Raw genomic sequence first — 18,066 nt, 5'->3', positions numbered from 1 at the left:
CAAAGTGTTTGAACTTCACCATATCGAAACGATTGGCCATAGAAATGCTGCATTTCCGCCTGGAGGATACAGAGGGTTTCTGAAAACCTGATGGCTGTTGAAGTCTCCTGGTACCAGTTTTCCAATCGCCACTTCTCTAGTAAAGCCGTGCCTGCACTATACCATCATGTCACAGACAAGATTACCTTTTACTTGAAAAACTCTTTCTCCAAAGGTGCATTTCACCACTGACACCTGGATGAGCAAGCATGACCAGGGGCATTATATCTTGATTACTGGGCACTGGATTACTCTGGTGGCTGCGGGGACACGAGGGGAAGGGCTGCTTCTCAAGTGATGAAATCCCCAAGGCTTTCATGACAAACCTCTGGGTCTACCGTTCCCCTTCTGCCTTCTCCACCTCCTCCAGGGCCTCCCCCTGCACCCTCAACTTCTCCCTTAATGTAACATGCATTCAGAAGGTTTAGACAGAATTCCCCACCTCTGTACAGCTCAGCCAGGTCTCAATGCAATCAGGCAGTGCTGAAATTGCTGGTCTCCAAAGACACGATAAATGTCCTGAGCAATGACCTATGAAAAATGTCATGGGTAATTAGAACCGGTAGTAGCTCCAACTAAGCGGCTGTAGGCTTAATAACATCCCATACGCTATGCAGATCACATAAGCCTCAAGCTCAGAGCCCCAGATGCACACTTACACCTGATGTTTTAGCCGACACTCATATGTAGTTATTCACACACAGGTCCGGACCTGGATGTTTATTACCATGCACGCGTTGTTTAGCAGAAGAAAAACCCCATGAAGGACAGACAACAGAGTCCTGTGTCTTCCAAACTTTACCCTCAGTAACAAGGCACTTACTGGAAATGTTCACCCTCCCTCAACCACCTCTTCTGGGGTGCCCTGAGGCCTAACACTAACCTGGGGTGAGGTTGAGTTCTCTCCCCTTTTCTCTGAAAACACCTTAGTCAGCTCGGCTGAACAAGAGGGTGTGTTTTTATAAAAATGTCAGAGTTTGCAGCACCCAGGCAATTGCTATCAAAAAAACTGCCCCAACTAACCCCTTCTCTTGACTGCAAATAAATCACTGGATTGTGTCTTTTCAGCCAGGAAAAGCCCAAAATGATGGGAATTGTCAGACCCTGCAAAATACAGCAGCACAGGCGATCCTTATGAATAGTCCATATCTGCAAGTTTATATCATGTGCAGCTTGGGAAAACTTTCTCTGGCTCAGAGGAGCATAATCAATGGCCAATATTGGGATAGATCTTGTTAACTCATTACATGACAGAACCTGGGACTGAGCGAAGCAAGAAACTACCATCTTAGCTCCAGCTCTACTGTCCTCAAAACCAGAGATCATCTCAGATCTTGCTCCGATAACCACATCAGCTGATATGGTGAACTAAGTCATGTAAATGGAGGGAACTACTTACTGTCCGATCGCCTCTCTCCACATGACCAGGGGGACATGGGTTTTTAGATGGTGTTACATGTTTATGAACTGGTGGAAAAACCTCAATATAATGACCATTGAGACCGCAGTAGGAACATACCCCAGTTCCATGTCAAACGGCAAGCAACCCAGTATGAGTGGAGGCTCCTGTCAACTTCATGGGTTCATCAAACTGCACCTGTGAGTTTTCCACCCTAAGGAGAATAACAGGGGACATAGCCTTAGTAGATCTCTTCCTGAATCATCCATCCACCCTGAGAGCAAAGACCATGACAGCTTCCAATGCCTTCAGAGCAGAATATTGAGCCAGAGAGTCCTTAAGCCTATCTGACAGACCCTGACAGAAAATATTGCTAAGTGCAGGATCATTCCATTAGGTGTTCGTGGCCTATCTCTGGAACTACAAGCAGTACTCCTTAGTCTGCTGTGCCCCTCCTTGAGCCTAAGGAGTTTAGACTCTAGAAGGGAGACTCTATCAGGGTCACCATAAATAAGGGGCAAATCCTTAAAAAAACATGCCCACCGACCATAAAGACTGCGAAACGATCATCAGAGAGAAGGTCCAGGACTGAGGACCTGACTGAAGAAAAGATACCACAATCATCACTCACTATTCCCCGCTCCATGAAGAACGAGGGAAAAGCCTGAATTACAATTTGCAAGCCTCCTTAAATGTTATGAATTTGTCCTCCCCCTAGAAAACCTATCCGGGAAGGCAAACTTGGGCTCTGCCTGAGTCTGGGCAAGATCCAAAGAGACCCGCAATTATTTTCAGCTGCTGCTCCACCTACGATCACAGATCTGTAACATCCTGCAAAAGGGTCTGCATCAAGGCTGGGAAAAATATTTATAGAGCCAGAAGTAATGTCACACTGTGGAACCCCAAGGTATATTGGAACCCCCAATGAGCACTGCCACAAATAGGATACACCGGAAACACAATAAAACAATGAGCCCTGGCGCTAGAGAGAGGGGAGCAGGATCCCTACTTGCACTTACTTGCAGCTGATCTCTGCACTTCCTAACGTCCCTATACAGGTTATTTCACCGCATCGACGATCATGGGCCTAGGCCCTTACTTGACCTAAACTCACCCTGGGTAGTGAGAAGGCTGGAAAGAGCACTAGTCTTTTCACTGCAATACAATAAAAGGGTAGGTAGATAGACAGCAGGAAATAGAATAAAGGATATGAGCAAAACTATATGGCTGCAACCAGACACCAAAACTGCAGGCAACACAATTCCAAACAGCAGAAAAACCACAGCAAAAGCCACAGCAGCTCCTAAATGCTTCCTCCCTCAAATCATGGTCAGAACCTAAAGGATCTTCTATTTCTGCCATCAGGTGATGAATCATGTGACTATTTAAAGGTGATGGGAGTGGTCACAAACCAACTTTATTTGGGGTGAATAAACCAGGAGCTACTAGCAAGAAAAATTACATTAACACTTGCTGAACCAAGGAAAACCAAATACATTTAATATATTGAGACTCCCAGGTTAATGTGCAACTCATGTCCTGGAACTGTCACAAATATCACAAAAACGGAAGACAATATGAAAGTATAGGCCCCATCCCCACAGATGGTGTCTACTTCAACAACTAAAGGCAGATTGACCCTGGGTTGACTGAAAACAGGAGCCTTAGAGAAGGATGTCTATAGGGCAGAAATGGCATTTCCAGCCTCAGTAGACCAGGAGGAAAAGTCTGTAACTTTCTTGCTCATATCAGTTACATACTTTACTATGATCAAGAAGTTCTTATTTAACTTGTGATAATTTAAGAAATCTCTGCAATGCTTTTAATGGAACTTAGTTGTGAAACTGACTATAAAAAGCGCAGATAGAGTCTTACAAGATAAGTATAAGGAAAGAGTCTTAAAGAAAAACTCACATATTGCGGTTGTGCAGTCACAACCCCTGAGGAAGCCTGAGAAATAGCAGCTACCGCAGCCTCAAGTGAATTAAATTCCATACTGGAGAGAACAGGGCTAGTGCTGCTTTGTCGCCAATGTGACAAAAATGTTGATTATATCAAATTTCTACTTATTCAGGTCTACACATTTCAGAGAGCATCAGTCTCCTTCATCAGCGCAGAAGAATATTAACAATCTTCCTTATTTTCTTGTGCCCTGATGAAATAGACTGATGTTCTTTGAAATGCATAGACTTGAATAAGTAAAAATTTGATATAATCAACATTTTTGTCAAATTGGCGACAAAGCAGCACTAGCCCTGTTTTCTCCAGTATCAAAATGAAATGGAACCTGTCAGTTGCCCTGTGCACCCAGAACCACGAGAAGTTCTGTGCACATATCTATAATCCTGCACAAACAGTCCTTCACGTGGTAGCACATACATAAACAGATGTTTATAAAGAGTATTTCTATAGCAGTTTATGAGATGCGAATTAGGGCTTTGACTAGTCGAGGGGGCGTTATTTCCCCAACTACACTGCCCACTTAGCATGTTATCACACCCATGTCTTCCGATCATGGGCAGTGAGCTTCTCTGAAGCTGTAACGCATACACCTAGCGTCAGAGAAGCTCAATGCTGAGATATACAAAGCTGTATGCATGCGCAACTTTGTATCTCGCTGCTGATGACACTGGCTGTTGTAAAGCATGCTCTCACACCAACAGGGACATTATAACATGCTAAGTGGGCCAACTAGTTGGAGAACTACTGTACTGCCCCGCACTCAGCTGCAGCCGAGCCGCTCGGATCCGGGCTCATTGGTGGGTGGCTCGAGCACCTCATGACCCGGGGTCACTTCGCTCTGAAAGGGGATGCTGGCGCTTTTGGTGGGGGTTAGGTAGGTGCACAACCGGAGCCACGCTTGAGTTCGTGACGCCACCCATGGGATGTGGTGAAGGTAGACACCATTGCTGCAGTTACGGGGCACCCGGGGGAGATGCTTATGAAGCAAGTTGTTAACCCCTCCGTGGGCAGGGATGGTGGTCCCAGGACCCGTTGGGGGAAGCTGGGTGGTGCAGGGTGGTGCACAGCCGGATGGCACTGTTGTACTCACTGTTATTGACACACACAAGTCTCTGGTAAACCAAGTTGATGGTGGTTGGTGCCCACAGCCGGTTGCGTCTGGTCCCCCACCCAGTTCTTGGTGACTTGGGTGGGAAAGGACCTATAGTCCAGACCGCAATAAGTTAATTAAGTCAGTCCAGTAGATTCTGGACCTCGTTTCAGGGTCTGAGTACCCCCCTGTGTGCTCCAGTTTCCGAGTCGGTTCCCCGGGTCAGTACCGGCGGGCCACTACCCTGTCCCGGTCCACCACGGTTCCACCGAGCTGTCTTCCCAGCTCCTGCAGGCTAAGGTCACCGTCTGCCTCCTAGCCAAAGGTGCCCGGGCTCCAACCATGACACCTGTCAGACTCCTCTCTCTTTCACTCTCCTAACAACTGAACTGACTACTCACTGTTTTCCTGCCTCAGGCCCTCTGAACTCCTCGGTGGGCATGGCCAATCACCTGGCTCTGTCCCCTGGTGTGTCCATCAAGCACTGAGGGAGGTGACTAGGTTTTAATGGTTGGCTGATGTTACCTTTTTGGGGGACAGGTGTAATGCGGGGTCTACCTGTGACTACCTGGCTAGTCCAGCGAGTCATACTACCACCCCTTCGACTAGTCAAAGCACTAATTTGCATCTCATACACAGTTTTTATAAATAATTTTTCTAAAGATCTGTTTACATATGTGCTATCACATGAAAGGACTGTTAGGCAGGAATTATGGATATGTGCACAGAATTACTTGTGGTTCTGGCTGCACATGGCACTTGACAGGTTCCCTGTAAGGTTACTCGGTTGTAACCAAACAAAAATAACCTGCATGTTAACGTGATCCATCTTAGTAATATGGAGACGCCAAGGAGGGTCTCCAACTTGTCTTCTTTCTGTAGTGCCAGGTTTCTGGGAGCAAGAAGTCTACGCCTGTCTGTCATCTTGCTATCTCTGGCAAAGGTAGAAATGTTGGTTCAGGCCTTGTTAAACCTTTAGTCTCAGTCATCCATGTTGGTTTGTTAGACTATTTGTAATCAGTGCCAATTGTTGCCACTTTTCCTTTTACCTGACATTAATTTTTGGAAATGTGGAGACTCAAAGTAGGGTCTCCAAATTGTCTTTTTTCAGTTTTGACAGGGTTTTGGGAGCAAAAGGCCTATGCCTGTCTGCCATCTTGCTGTCTCTCGTGAAGGTAAAAATACTGGTTCAGGGCTTGTTGCAGGGCCAGTGCATCCATGTTGCTTTGTTGGACTATTTGTAGTCTGTGCCAATTATTGCCACTTTTCCTCTTGCATGACTATAATTTTTGGAAATGCGGAGACTCCAAGTAGAGTCTCCAAATTGTTTTTTGTCTCTAGTGCCAGGGTTCTGGGAGCAAGAGGCACACGCCTGTCTGTAATCCTGCTGTCTCTGGTGAAGGTAGAAATGTTGGTTCACGCATTGTACAGAGCCGGTCGAAAAACACCCATGTTGCTTTCTTGGAACATTTGTAGTTTATGCCAATTGTTGCCACTTTTTGAGTTGCTTAACCTTAATTTTTGGAAATGTGAAGATTCCAAGTAGGGTGTCCAAACTGTCTTTTGTCTGTAGTGCTAGGGTTCTGGGAAAAAAAAGAGGCTGTTGCCTTTCTGTCATCTTGCTTTCTCTGGTGATGGTAGAAATGTTGGTTAAGGCCTTTTTACATGGTCGGTACCAAGCATCCATGTGTCTTTGTTGGATTATTTGTAGTCAGTGGAAATTGCTACTCCAAGTAGGGTCTCCAAATTGTCTTTTGTCTGTAGTGCTATGGTTCTTTGAGCAAGAGCCCTATGCCTGTCTGTCATCATCCTGTCTATGGTTAAGGTAGAAATGATGGTAAAGGCCTTTTTACAGGGTCAGTCTCAAGCATCCATAATGCTTTGTTTAACTCTTGCAGTTCTTGCCAATTGTTGCCACTTTTCTTGTTGCCTGACTTTAATTATTGGAAATGTGGAGACTCCAAGTCGGGTCTCCAAATTGACTTTTTTCTGTAGTGCCAGGGCTCTGCGATCAATGTTGCTGTCTCTGGTGAAGATAGAAATATTATTTCAGGCTTTTGTTACTGGGCTGATCCCAATCATCCTGGTTGCTTTGTTGGCCTTTTAGTACTCTGTGCCAATCGTTGCTACTTTTCCTGATGTTTTATTTTTGAAAATGTGGACAATCCAAGTAGGGTCTCAAAATTATCTTTTTTCTGTAGTGCCAGAGTTCTGACAACAAGAGGCCTACACATGTCTGCAATCTTACTGTCTCTGGTGAAGTTACAAATGTTTTTTCAAGCCTTGTTACAGGGCTGATCCCAAGCAACCATGTTGCTTTGTTGGACTATTTGTAACCTGTGCCAATTGTTGCCACTTTTCCTGTTGCCTGATTTTACTTTTTGGAAATGTGGAAGCTCCAAGCAGAGTCTCCAAATAGTTTTTTGTCTGTAGTGCCAGGGTTCTGGGAGCAAAGGCCTACACCTGTAACTCATGCATCTCTTCATTTTTAAAATAAAAATGCCAGCCCACATCCTGTGTGCAAGTAAATGCAATCAGGCAGTGCTTAAATTAATGTGCTTTGGAGAACACAGCCACACAGCTGAAGAGTTGTGGACCACTTTCCAAGCCCAGTTGGATCAATGGCTCTCTCCACTGATCCTGTAGCCAGGGAAGGCTGTGTGCAGTAACGATGCAAACCTGGTGGTGGCACTACCCCTGCGCGACATCACATGTGCATTGTGTGGCTCACGTGCTCAACCTGGTTGTACAGAAATTTCTAAGGCACTATTCTGGCCTGAATGCACTGCTGTATAAGGCAAAGTTGCTGTGTGCTCCATTTTTAAAATGGAAATGCCAGGCCACATCCTGTGTGTTGTATGGACCATACCTCACTGCTGTACAAAGACACCATGGAGAAATGGGAGGGAATTGATGCAGCTGTCCTGGTGTCTGCCTGAAATGTTTTTAAATATCAAGACTTCAAGATGGGTCTCAAAGTTGTGTCTTGTCTGTACTGGAAGGGGTATAGGAGCACCAGTCCTACGCCTGTCTCTCTTCCACCTCCACCTCTATATTTCTTACAGTATGTCAATAATCTAGGAAACTAATGGCTGTACCAAAACAGTGATGCTGCACTGTAAAATGTATTTTGGTATTTTGGAAGCTCTTCGACCCTCCTAAAAGTGTTTTCTCTACATTACATTTGGCCTCCCATTAAATTCAGTGGGGTTTGAAAAGGTTCAGTGTTCGGTTCGGCTAACATAGCCTTTGTTCAGTAGTGCTTGGTGAACTGAACTTTGAAAGGTTCGCTCATCTCTACATCTTACCCCTAAAATACTGGGCATTCTTTGACTGTTTAGGCAATATCTGGTGGTTGATTGGCAGTCCAGGGTGAATATTAAGTGGAGTAATTTCTGTAAAAATAACTGTCTGAACACTCGTCTCTCCAATGTCTACACCCTGATATGTGCCCTGATGTTGAGCTTATGGTGTTGAAAGCTCAGGTTTGAAGATTTTTGTCCTTAAAGGAAATTATTTTTCCCTTTACATTAACACCTCAAAATTTTAGGAGAGCATTATAATTTGTTTCTTGCAAATCACCCAGGTAATAAAATGACATTGAAGCACCTTTCTAGTCATTTTTGGTAGCCATAGTTGCATTGAGATGTGGTTGATTTTTTATCTTACTGTAATGTTTGTGCATGTTCTAGGGCCCTAAAAACTCATCTGTCCTGGTCTCTCCTACCATTAATCATATCTGATAAGAAAAAAACACATTCATCCATGGATTTTCTTACTGACCTTTCTTCTTCCACTGGAAAACTGTAATTATAGCAGTGGTTGATCCGTTTAGTAAAATTGTGCACTTCATTGCCTTACCCACTCTCATTGAGATAGTGAAGCTTCACAAGGTTCTCTCCTATGTTATGTCAGATTAGGGGAACCTAGTTTGTATGTACAGTTTGGAAACCTTTCTGTTCTTGTCTTGGCTGAGTTTTCATTAAACAATCTTCGCAATGAGTCTACTGGTAGGCGATGAGTTTTTGGTGCATACGGCTGTCAACAGTTCTTTCCTTTTAGTATAAATGGGTGTTCTTAGGTTCCTAAGGGAGAACAATTTCCTTTGTTGTTCTCTTCTATACAGCAAGGGGTACAGAACAACCTAAAGGTTTTGGGGACCGATACAAATGCATGGCTGATAAGATCTTCGTCAAGTCTGGACCTGTGTGTGAATGACTATGTATGGCTTCCCACCAGAAAGATTAAGTTGATGATTCTATCTTGGAAACTGGCCCTGGGTTCATTGGTCCATATAAGATGATCGCTGTTATTCATCATTTGGCCTTTCTTCTTTAACTTCCACACCACTTAAAATCCATAATATTTTTCACAGGTGATTGTTTTAAAAATATTTTGCGTCTTTGGAGCCTTGACCTTTACCATCACATCCAATTAGCGTTGATAGTAATTTTAAGTTTCAGGTAGCAAAAATCATGAATTCTCATTTTGTTCATCTTTCTCTTCAACATTTGGGCTTATGGTTGAAAAGAAAAAATGTGGCTACAAACATTGAAAGTTAATGCCATTAGGTTCCTGCATTCCTTAAATGCGTCTTACCCAGACAAACCAAACCTGGTGCTTAGTGTGACGCCCTGGCAAAACCAGGTAATCACACAATAGGCCCTGCATAACACCTTCCCTCACCTAGGTCACATACAGCCGACCTGACCCCTAGTCACCCCCCTCAGGGCAAGACAGGCACACCAGTGGGCGGGACCAGTTGGTTAGGAAACGCCCACCTAGGGGTCTAGACAGCACGGTGCGGAAAAACAATCAGTCTGAAGCAGATGAAGTTGTAGTTCAAGTTGAGAGGAGTGGAGGCTGGAGCTAGGTGTAGCTCCAGCGGAGAAGAAGTTCAAGTTGAACGGTGCCAGGGTCGGAGCCCTAGTACATTGGCTAGGTGGAAGACGGTGGTCTCCATCAGCAGGAGACTGGAAGACAGCTCGGCAGATCCGAGGAGGACCGGGACAGGGTTGGAGCCCGCCGGTACCGACACCGGAGACCCGACCGTAAACCATGCACAGAGGGGGTAGTCGGACCCTGAAGCCAGGACCGGAACCAACGGCTTAGGCAATCAACCGATTGAGGGCAGGATTACAGGTCCTGTCCCAACCAAAGTCCGAAAAGAAGACAACCACCCACAGAGAGGGATAGGGAAACCGCCAGGGCCCATAGATCCCACGGGTCAGTGTCAGTGGGCATGGCTCCTCAGGCAAACAGAAAGCTGGGAGCAGACTCACGTGTTCCATACCGGGAAATCTAAACACACAACCACAACTAGTGCAGAGGAAAAGACGGTGACTATCAGCCCAGGTGGGGGACCAGAGTACAACCGGCCGAGGCGGCCAGCCACCAGCAAGTTGGTTTGCCAAAAGACTCGTGTGATTCATTTAATTGTGAGTAACCAAACATCCCCTTGTCCATCCGGGTGCGCAAGCCACTGCCATACCCTGTACAGAGACACTGGGCCCCGGGGCAACTATCCCTACCCACGGAGGGGTTAACATCCGGCTGCCACTACATCTCCCCCGGGTATCTCATAACAGCAGCGGTGGTGTCCCATTTCACCACACACCGTGGGTGGCATCACAAACCGAATACAGCCAATGCTGTACAACTACGTCCCCTTTTCATTCGCATGTCCGCGTGACCCCCGGGGCCGGAGGATCCCTCGAGCCACACAACGGGTTTGGATCCGAGCAGCCTGGCTGCTGCGGGCGTTGGGGCGGCACGCCCCGAAACTTGGCGTCACGAACAGGATTCCAACCCATCCACCTACCTGGTGGAAGTGCGCCTTGAATTGGACAGTCAGCGGTGATCCGTTGAAAAATTTTCAGAAGTCGCCATTTTTGCCGCCATTTTTAGATGCGAAAAACTACTGCCCAGCGTCTTCTCCCCCGAGAAAGGGCGCAAAACTGAAGCCCCGCCCCCTGGGAACACGGCCAGAAGGAAACAACACCCTGAGGCCAAAACCGAAACTAACCAGCTGCACAAGGGAGTGCTTGCAAAAGACAAAGGGGGGAGGGCGAAGAGTCTGCAGCATGTGATCCGAGCAGATAAAGGGCAGAGATGCCAGGACTCTGCTACCCTTTTGTTCCTGGACACCAACAGAGAAAGATAGCAGAACAGTCTGGCAAACCAGCAGTGGAGGAACCCGTGCCCGGAACAGCCAACTGGGTGGAAGCCCAGACCGAACGCATGTGCCGCAAGATCCAGGCTCAGGCTAACTTCTTGCTTAAGCAATAGACAGCCGAGATGGCGAAGCTGGCTTCAGCCGTTCAGGCCCGTGAAGTGGAGGCGACCTCGGAGGAGTGGGTAAGCGACCCACGCCCCTATGTCCCAAAGGGACCGGCCTGTCAGGCCGAGGAGCTCGATCTGCCCCCCTCTGCCATGCCGAATTCCTCGCTGCCCGTACCTATAGCAGACACCCCACTCGGTCCGCTGCCACAAGCCATGGCAGCGGTACCTGTTACATCTGCCCATGAGGACCCGCCAGCGGAATCCTCAGGTCGTGAGCACGGCACCGCCCCGGCACCCGTACCAGCTCCACGCCAGACTAAAGCCCGGAAGATATACTCTCCGGTCCCGAGCCAGGCCGCAACCCCTAAGATGGCAACCATCCCTATCCACGGAGAGGTTAACATCTGGCTGCCACTACATCTCCCCCGGGTATCCCACAACAGCAGCGGTGGTGTCATACTTCACCACACACGGTGGGTGGCATCACGAACCGAATACGGCCAAAGCCATACAACTATGTCCCCTTTTCATTCAGCATGTCCGCGTGACCCCTGGGTCCGGAGGATCCCTCGAGCCACACAGCGGGTCCGGATCCGAGCAGCCCGGCTGCTGCGGTTGTGGGAGCAGCACACTTAGAATCTGGAGGTTCCTAGTAGAAGTGTAGGTACTGTCACAGGTGTGTAATAGTCTGATGTTATCTCAGGGAGATCTGGTATCAGAAGTAACAGTGTAAAGTTGATCCCCTTTAGTGCCCACTCATCGTTTACTCGGAGTTGGCGCTTATTTAATTCCATCCCGTACTGAAAGATTTAGAGTTCCTTCCTATCCTCCTGTGATCTAACAGGTAGTTGTAACCTCAGCTGCAGCCACTCCCTTCTGTTATAAATATACACTCCTCACTCCTCCCTATGTCGACAATAGTTAATTCTATACTGTCCCCTTTGAAGGAGCCTTTCTATGGGGAAGCTAAAATATATACTTCTGTTATAGCTGAGACATTCTGGAGAAGCCGTGGCATGTTAATTGTTGTATCTTTCATCTCGCTAGCCTTCGCTAGACAGGTTGGTTTGAAGGCCAACCAAGTCCTAGGCCCATGATGGTAAAAAGGGGGAAGGACCCGTCTAGTGACATTTGTGAGTGCAGGGATGAGTCTCAGCTGAATGTTAGAAGGTGACCCTACTCCCCTCTACCTAGAGCCAGGGAGTTCAGTTGTATTGCGTCCCCGGTTTTCCCTTTGTTTTGTGTCACTCACCAGGAGTCCTCTTGTTCCTGACATCTAGTTTCCGCTTGATTTATTTTGAAGGGGTTTCCACTGTTTAGGCACTTCATTGGTTCTCCAAACTCAAGATGGGGTCCTCTATCTATTCCAGCCAGATATGGCATATCAGTGTACATGGGAGACATTGCACAACAAATTGTGTGGTGCCTTTCCTCGTTACCCTTGTGAAAATGCAAAAATTGGAGCTAAATTAACATTTTTGAGTGAGAAATTATCCTTTCACACTGCTTTAGTTCCTGTGACGCACCCGAAGGGTTAATAAACTTTATGGATGTGGTTTTGAGCTCTTTGAGGAGTGCAGTTTGTAGAATGGGGTCACTTTTGGTCCTTTTCTGTCATCTAGGCCTCTCAAAGTGTCTTAAAATGTGACTTTATCAAACTTTATTTTCTCAGCTTTTACTTCTTTTTTTTTGTTCTACTTAAATACTGTGAATAAAAAGAGGATAGACACTGAATGATGAAACCGAAAGAATTTATAGAACTGTGGAAATTTTAGGAAACCTTGAATTATATTTGTGACGTTGAAGCTGTAAATGTCTCCGTAGATGTATAAAAACCCCGGCACGGAGTCAAGTATTGCAGCCATACCCTGCCCTGTCTGTGGTGCTGACTCTACCGGAGACATCATGAATTTGCCTTTTATCCATGTTATTTATTTTATATTCTCTGTATTATTTTTTCTGCTTTCTCTATGTGCAGTAACTTGTGGAACGTTATCATTGGAAACCTTCTCAGCCTGTAGACTCTCATCCAACAAGCTGCCGTATGAGTACGACTATTACCAGGAAGGAGACGTCATCATCGGAGGAGTCTTCTCTATAAATGTTTTCTTTCGTTTTATTCGGTCTTATAAGGTTTTACAGACGAGACTAATGTGCACAATGTAAGTAATTATCCCCATGTTACCATTTCAGTATATGTATTTTTTGCTGTTGTATTTACAAAAGTAGCTTTGTGGCTCTTTTTTATTGCCTTTTTGCTGCGTTTTGCTGCAAAAAGTCAGTAAAAAATCAGAATTTATGAAGGTGGATACAACCAATTATTTTTTACAGTTTTATTTTAATATTCTAAAAAATATATACTTTAGTCCTGCGTAGTGGCTAAATACTGTATTTTTTCTACTATAAAACAAACTTTTTAGCTTGAAACAAACCCAGTTTAAACGTGCCTGCGTCTTACACTCCGGATGCAGCGGTCAGCACTGCGTCATTTTTACCATCAAAGTTTGGTCAAAGTTTCATCAGATTTTCTGATGTGATGATAAAATAAATGATGGATATTTCCCAAGCTCCTGTTCTCAAACTGAAAAATAAGACACCTGAGCGCTGTCCGTACATTTCACAGATCCATACATTTAGATTGGCATGTTTGATCTGACATTTGGATCAATATCGGTCAAGTCTTGGACCTTTTGTGCCGACCACTCGGCCCCAGGTTGTCAAGTGTGAAAACCACAAAGACTATCACAGGTATGAGTGTTAGCAAAAAACATAGAAAAGCGAACGTCCGAATGAGCCCAAAGACGTATCCAGACCTCCACACACAGACGTCACATAATCACCTAAACATAAAGCAGAAGAGGAAAATCAAAGTAATGATTGTGCAGCTGCATCAAGCCTTAGGGAATGGGCACGATAAGCTTTTTCCATGTAAAAACACAGTGTTGGAAAGCACAAGCAGAATGAGGGAGATTTCTGAGATCTTTTGTGCTGATATGTCTGGCAATTCGTTCAGCCTTTGTGCAGTTTTTCACTCATTCTAATGAATTGGGAAAAAAACAGAAGTAAAGAAAGACATAAAATACATGCAGATTCACCAATTTTCATGTTCATTTTTTCCTCCCCTTCTTCCAAGAGCCATAACGTTTTAATTTTTCTGTAAATATAGCCATATGAGGGCTTGTTTTTTTGTGGGGCTGGTTGTACTTTTGAATGACACCATGCCATTGATTGTACTGAAAATTGAGAAAACAATATTCACTAGTCTCATACAATCTTTGTAAATAGTTTAGTCCTATATCTTCTCCCATCCCCCTCCCCCCCTGCCCGTGGTTTTCCCTATACAGTACAGACCAAAAGTTTGGACACACCTTCTCATCTCTAGAACAACTATTAAGAGGAGACTTTGTGCAGCAGGCCTTTATGGTAAAATAGCTGCTAGGAAACCACTGATAAGGACAGGCAACAAGCAGAAGAGACTTGTTTGGGCTAAAGAACACAAGGAATGGACATTAGTCCAGTGGAAATCTGTGCTATGGTCTGATGAGTCCAAATTTGAGATCTTTGGATCCAACCACCATATCTTTGTAGAAAAGGTGAACGGATGGTCTCTACATGGCTGGTTCCCCCCGTGAAGCATGGGGGAGGAGGTGTGACGGTGTGGGGGAGCTTTGCTAGTGACACTGTTGGGGATTTATTCAAAATTGAAGGCATACTGAACCAGCATGGCTACCACAGCATCTTGCAGCTGCATGATATTCCATCCGGTTTGCGTTTAGTTGGACCATCATTTATTTTTCAACAGGACAATGACCCCAAACACACCTCCAGGCTGCGTAAGGGCTATTTGACTAAGAAGGAGAGTGATGGGGTGCTATACCAGATGACCTGGTCTCCACAATCACTAGACCTGAACCCAATCGAGATGGTTTGGGGTGAACTGGACCGCAGAGTGAAGGCAAAACGGCCAACAAGTGCTAAGCATCTCTGGGAACTCCTTCAAGACTGTTGGAAGACCATTTCCGGTGACTACCTCTTGACGCTCATCAAGAGAATGCCAAGAGAGTGCAAAGTAGTAATTAAAGCAAAAGGTTGCTACTGTGAAGAACCTAGAATATAAGACATATTTTCAGTGGTTTCACACTTTTTTAAGTATTTCATTCCACATGTGTTAATTCATAGTTTTGATGCCTTCAATGTGTATCTACAATTTTTAGAGTCATAAAAATAAAGAAAACTCTTTGAATGAGAGAAGGTGTTTCCAAACTTTTGGTCTGTACTGTATATTTCCAAAATACCCCCAATAAAAGCCTTTTTCCTCATTTTTCCTTCCTCCCAATATCCTCTTCCCTCTTAAATTTCAATGGTTAAACATTTTTATGATTACTTATCTACTTTCGGATATATTTACATAAGAGTGTTTGAAATTCTATGATTTTATGTAATAAAAATATTGAAACATGAAAAATGGGAAAACAAAATTCCAACTGTGGTGAAATTACATAAAAATACAATCCCACAATTTTCTTATTTTTTTTTTTTTATTTACCATGTTCACTATATAGTTAAAATGTTGTGTCAGTAGGATCCCTGCTGTCGGTGCGAGTTTGTAGACACAAAACATGTAAAGTTTTACTTTTATCTCAGTGGTGAAAAAAATTTCAGAAGTTTGTGCAAAAAAAGAATAGTGCTTTTGTTGCCATTTTCACAGACACCTATTTTTTTCATTTTTTGGGATCTGGGGTTCAGTGAGAACTTATTATTTGTGTCCTGAGTTTTAAAAAGACTCAATTTTTGTGTGGTTGTGGTCTGGATTGCCTGTTACTGCATTTTATTGCAATGCTGCAGTAACCAAAAACGTAATTTTGGAGTTGTCACTTTCTTTCCATTACACAGTTTACTGTTTGGATTAACTTATGTTATATTTTCATAGATTGGGCATTTCTGAGCTCAGTGATACAAAATATGTATTTTTTTTATTATTGTTTTTATTTTTAAAGGGGTTGAACTTTTGTGATTTTTTTATTTTGTTCATATTTTATTTTTTTTCACTTTTTAAGGAACTTGAAGTCTGCACTGTCTGATCACTTGTGATGTACAGAGCCATACTGATACTCAGCTCTGTAAAGCACACATGATCATTTTCTTTGAATGCCATCGCTCAGCCGGCTTTCAAAGGAAATGAGTCATTACATCTGACCCCTTGTTGCCTTGAAAATTTATAGCAGACCAGGCACTGCTAACTAGCAATACCTTTACATGTCTTTGCATACTTTGGAGCAGGCAATTCAAATTGACAATAACAAATATTTAGTTACCGTATTTTTCGCTTTATAAGACGCACCTGATTATAAGACGCACCCCCAAATTTGGTGAAGGAATAGAGAATTTTTTAATAAATGGGGTCCGTCTTATAATGCCAGTGTCCGTCTAACAAATAATATAGGGTATATGTCCCTCATAGCCCCCTCATCCTAAAATTAGCCCCCTTAATCTGGATATGGCCACCTTATATTGAACACGTCCCCCAGTGATGCCACATTTCCCCTATGGCTGGCAGACAGGGCCACTGTGGCAGGCAGACAGGGCCACTGTGGCAGGCAGACAGGGCCACTGTGGCAGGCAGACAGGGCCACATCACCCTCTGTGGCAGGCAGACAGGGCCACAGCACCCTCTGTGGCAGGCAGACAGGGCCACATCACCCTCTGTGGCAGGCAGACAGGGCCACATCACCCTCTGTGGCAGGCAGACAGGGCCACATCACCCTCTGTGGCAGGCAGACAGGGCCACATCAGCCTCTGTGGCAGGCAGACAGGGCCACATCAGCCTCTGTGGCAGGCAGACAGGGCCACATCACCCTCTGTGGCATATCGCCCCCATGTTGCTGCTTTTAGTAAAATAAACTCTTTCCTTACCTTCTGCAGCACAGTCCTGTCTCGTGTCTTCCTCCTCGGGGTTGAACTCCTCCTGTCTCCTGCACTTCCTACTTCCTAGTTCTAGTGGAGGTCATGTGATCGGCACAGCAGAGTGAAATCTCTGTGTACCTAATCACAGCCAGCAGGAGGGAGACCCCGGCCAGACGCTGGAGGAGGTGAGTAAAGAGTTTATTATTTTACTATGGGCAGCAGCACGGGAGGCTATATCTAACACAGGGGGAGGGGAGATCCTGTGCAATCAAAGGTAAGCACAGGCAGATAATATGCACAGCTCCCTCAGCCCATCAGTGCGATGCAGTTTCAGCACCACGCTTCTGATGGACAGCGGCTGTGCATATTATATGAGCGGGAGAGCAGGAGATCAAACGCTGCCGCTCCCAGCCCCAAGCAGTCCCCAGCACCGCTCCAGAGCTGCCCGCACCTCCACTGGACTCTGTGTATATATATATATATATACACCCCCCCCGTATATTCAGATTATAAGACACACCCCCTACTTTCCCCCAAAATTTGGGGGAACAAAAGTGCGTCTTATAAAGCGAAAAATACGGTAGTTGCCTAGAAAATTTACAATAACCTAACAATACCTAAAAATGTGCTTCACTGAAGAAATTTGAGGATGCAATTGAATTTGGCAACAACTTTTTAGTTACTTGCCCATAAAATATTACAACAGGTAACACTGCTAAATAGTAATACCTATAAGTGTGTTTGCACAATTTGGAGCAGGCACTTTTTAAATACTTCCCTAGTGAGTTTTTATACTAGGCACTGATAACTAGCAATACCTATAAATGTGTTTGCATAGCTTTAAGCAGGCAAGTAAAATTGACAAGAACACCTTTTTAGATACTTCCCTGGCAACAATTTAGGCCAAGCACTGCTAAGTAGCAATGCCTATAAATGTATTTCACTGTAGAATCTTAAAGAGGCATTTAAAATCGGCAACATTTTTTAGCTAGTTGCTTTGAAAATTTATAGCAGATGAGGCTCTGTTAATTAGCAATACTTAGAAATGTCTTTGCATAATTTGGAGCAGGAAATTAAAAATTTGCCAAGAGCAACTTTACAAAGCGAAAAGCAGGGAGAGCAATGTTAGCTCTGCTTCATCACTCTGTACTGATAAGTGTCTATACAGAGCGAGAAGCAGGCAGATAGTGATAGTCAAAGTTCAATCTAGTGAACCCTGATGTCACTGCAAACACTGCGAATAAAAGCTAAAGACTGCCGAGTGATGAGCAGGGCAGTGTATACTATCGGAAGTTAATGATCGGACCCGTAAGCAGAAGCGGCCAGGAGACAGTGGCTGAGTGGGTCTGCAGAGCGCGTCACATATATTCATCCATTTTTTAATAGCTTT

The 18,066-nt window shown here is 44.8% G+C and overlaps 1 protein-coding gene across 1 annotated transcript in view; it reads left to right on the top strand.

Annotated features, from left to right (window-relative positions):
- The first annotated feature begins 1,528 nt into the window (after positions 1-1,528).
- Positions 1,529-18,066, top strand: part of LOC142296455 (vomeronasal type-2 receptor 26-like) — a 126,117-nt gene continuing 109,579 nt past the window's right edge. Inside the window, exons 1-4 of the mRNA XM_075340527.1 lie at positions 1,529-1,638; positions 8,183-8,296; positions 8,406-8,500; positions 12,751-12,934. Of these exons, the coding sequence (XP_075196642.1) occupies positions 1,529-1,638; positions 8,183-8,296; positions 8,406-8,500; positions 12,751-12,934 (503 nt within the window). The remainder of the gene's footprint in view (positions 1,639-8,182; positions 8,297-8,405; positions 8,501-12,750; positions 12,935-18,066) is intronic.

The sequence above is a fragment of the Anomaloglossus baeobatrachus genome, chromosome 1 (genome assembly GCF_048569485.1).
Source record: "Anomaloglossus baeobatrachus isolate aAnoBae1 chromosome 1, aAnoBae1.hap1, whole genome shotgun sequence".
In the NCBI taxonomy this organism is placed as follows: Eukaryota; Metazoa; Chordata; class Amphibia; order Anura; family Aromobatidae; genus Anomaloglossus; species Anomaloglossus baeobatrachus.
The sequence above is the reverse complement of the archived record's forward strand: the minus strand, read 5'-3'. Positions and strand labels throughout refer to the sequence as shown.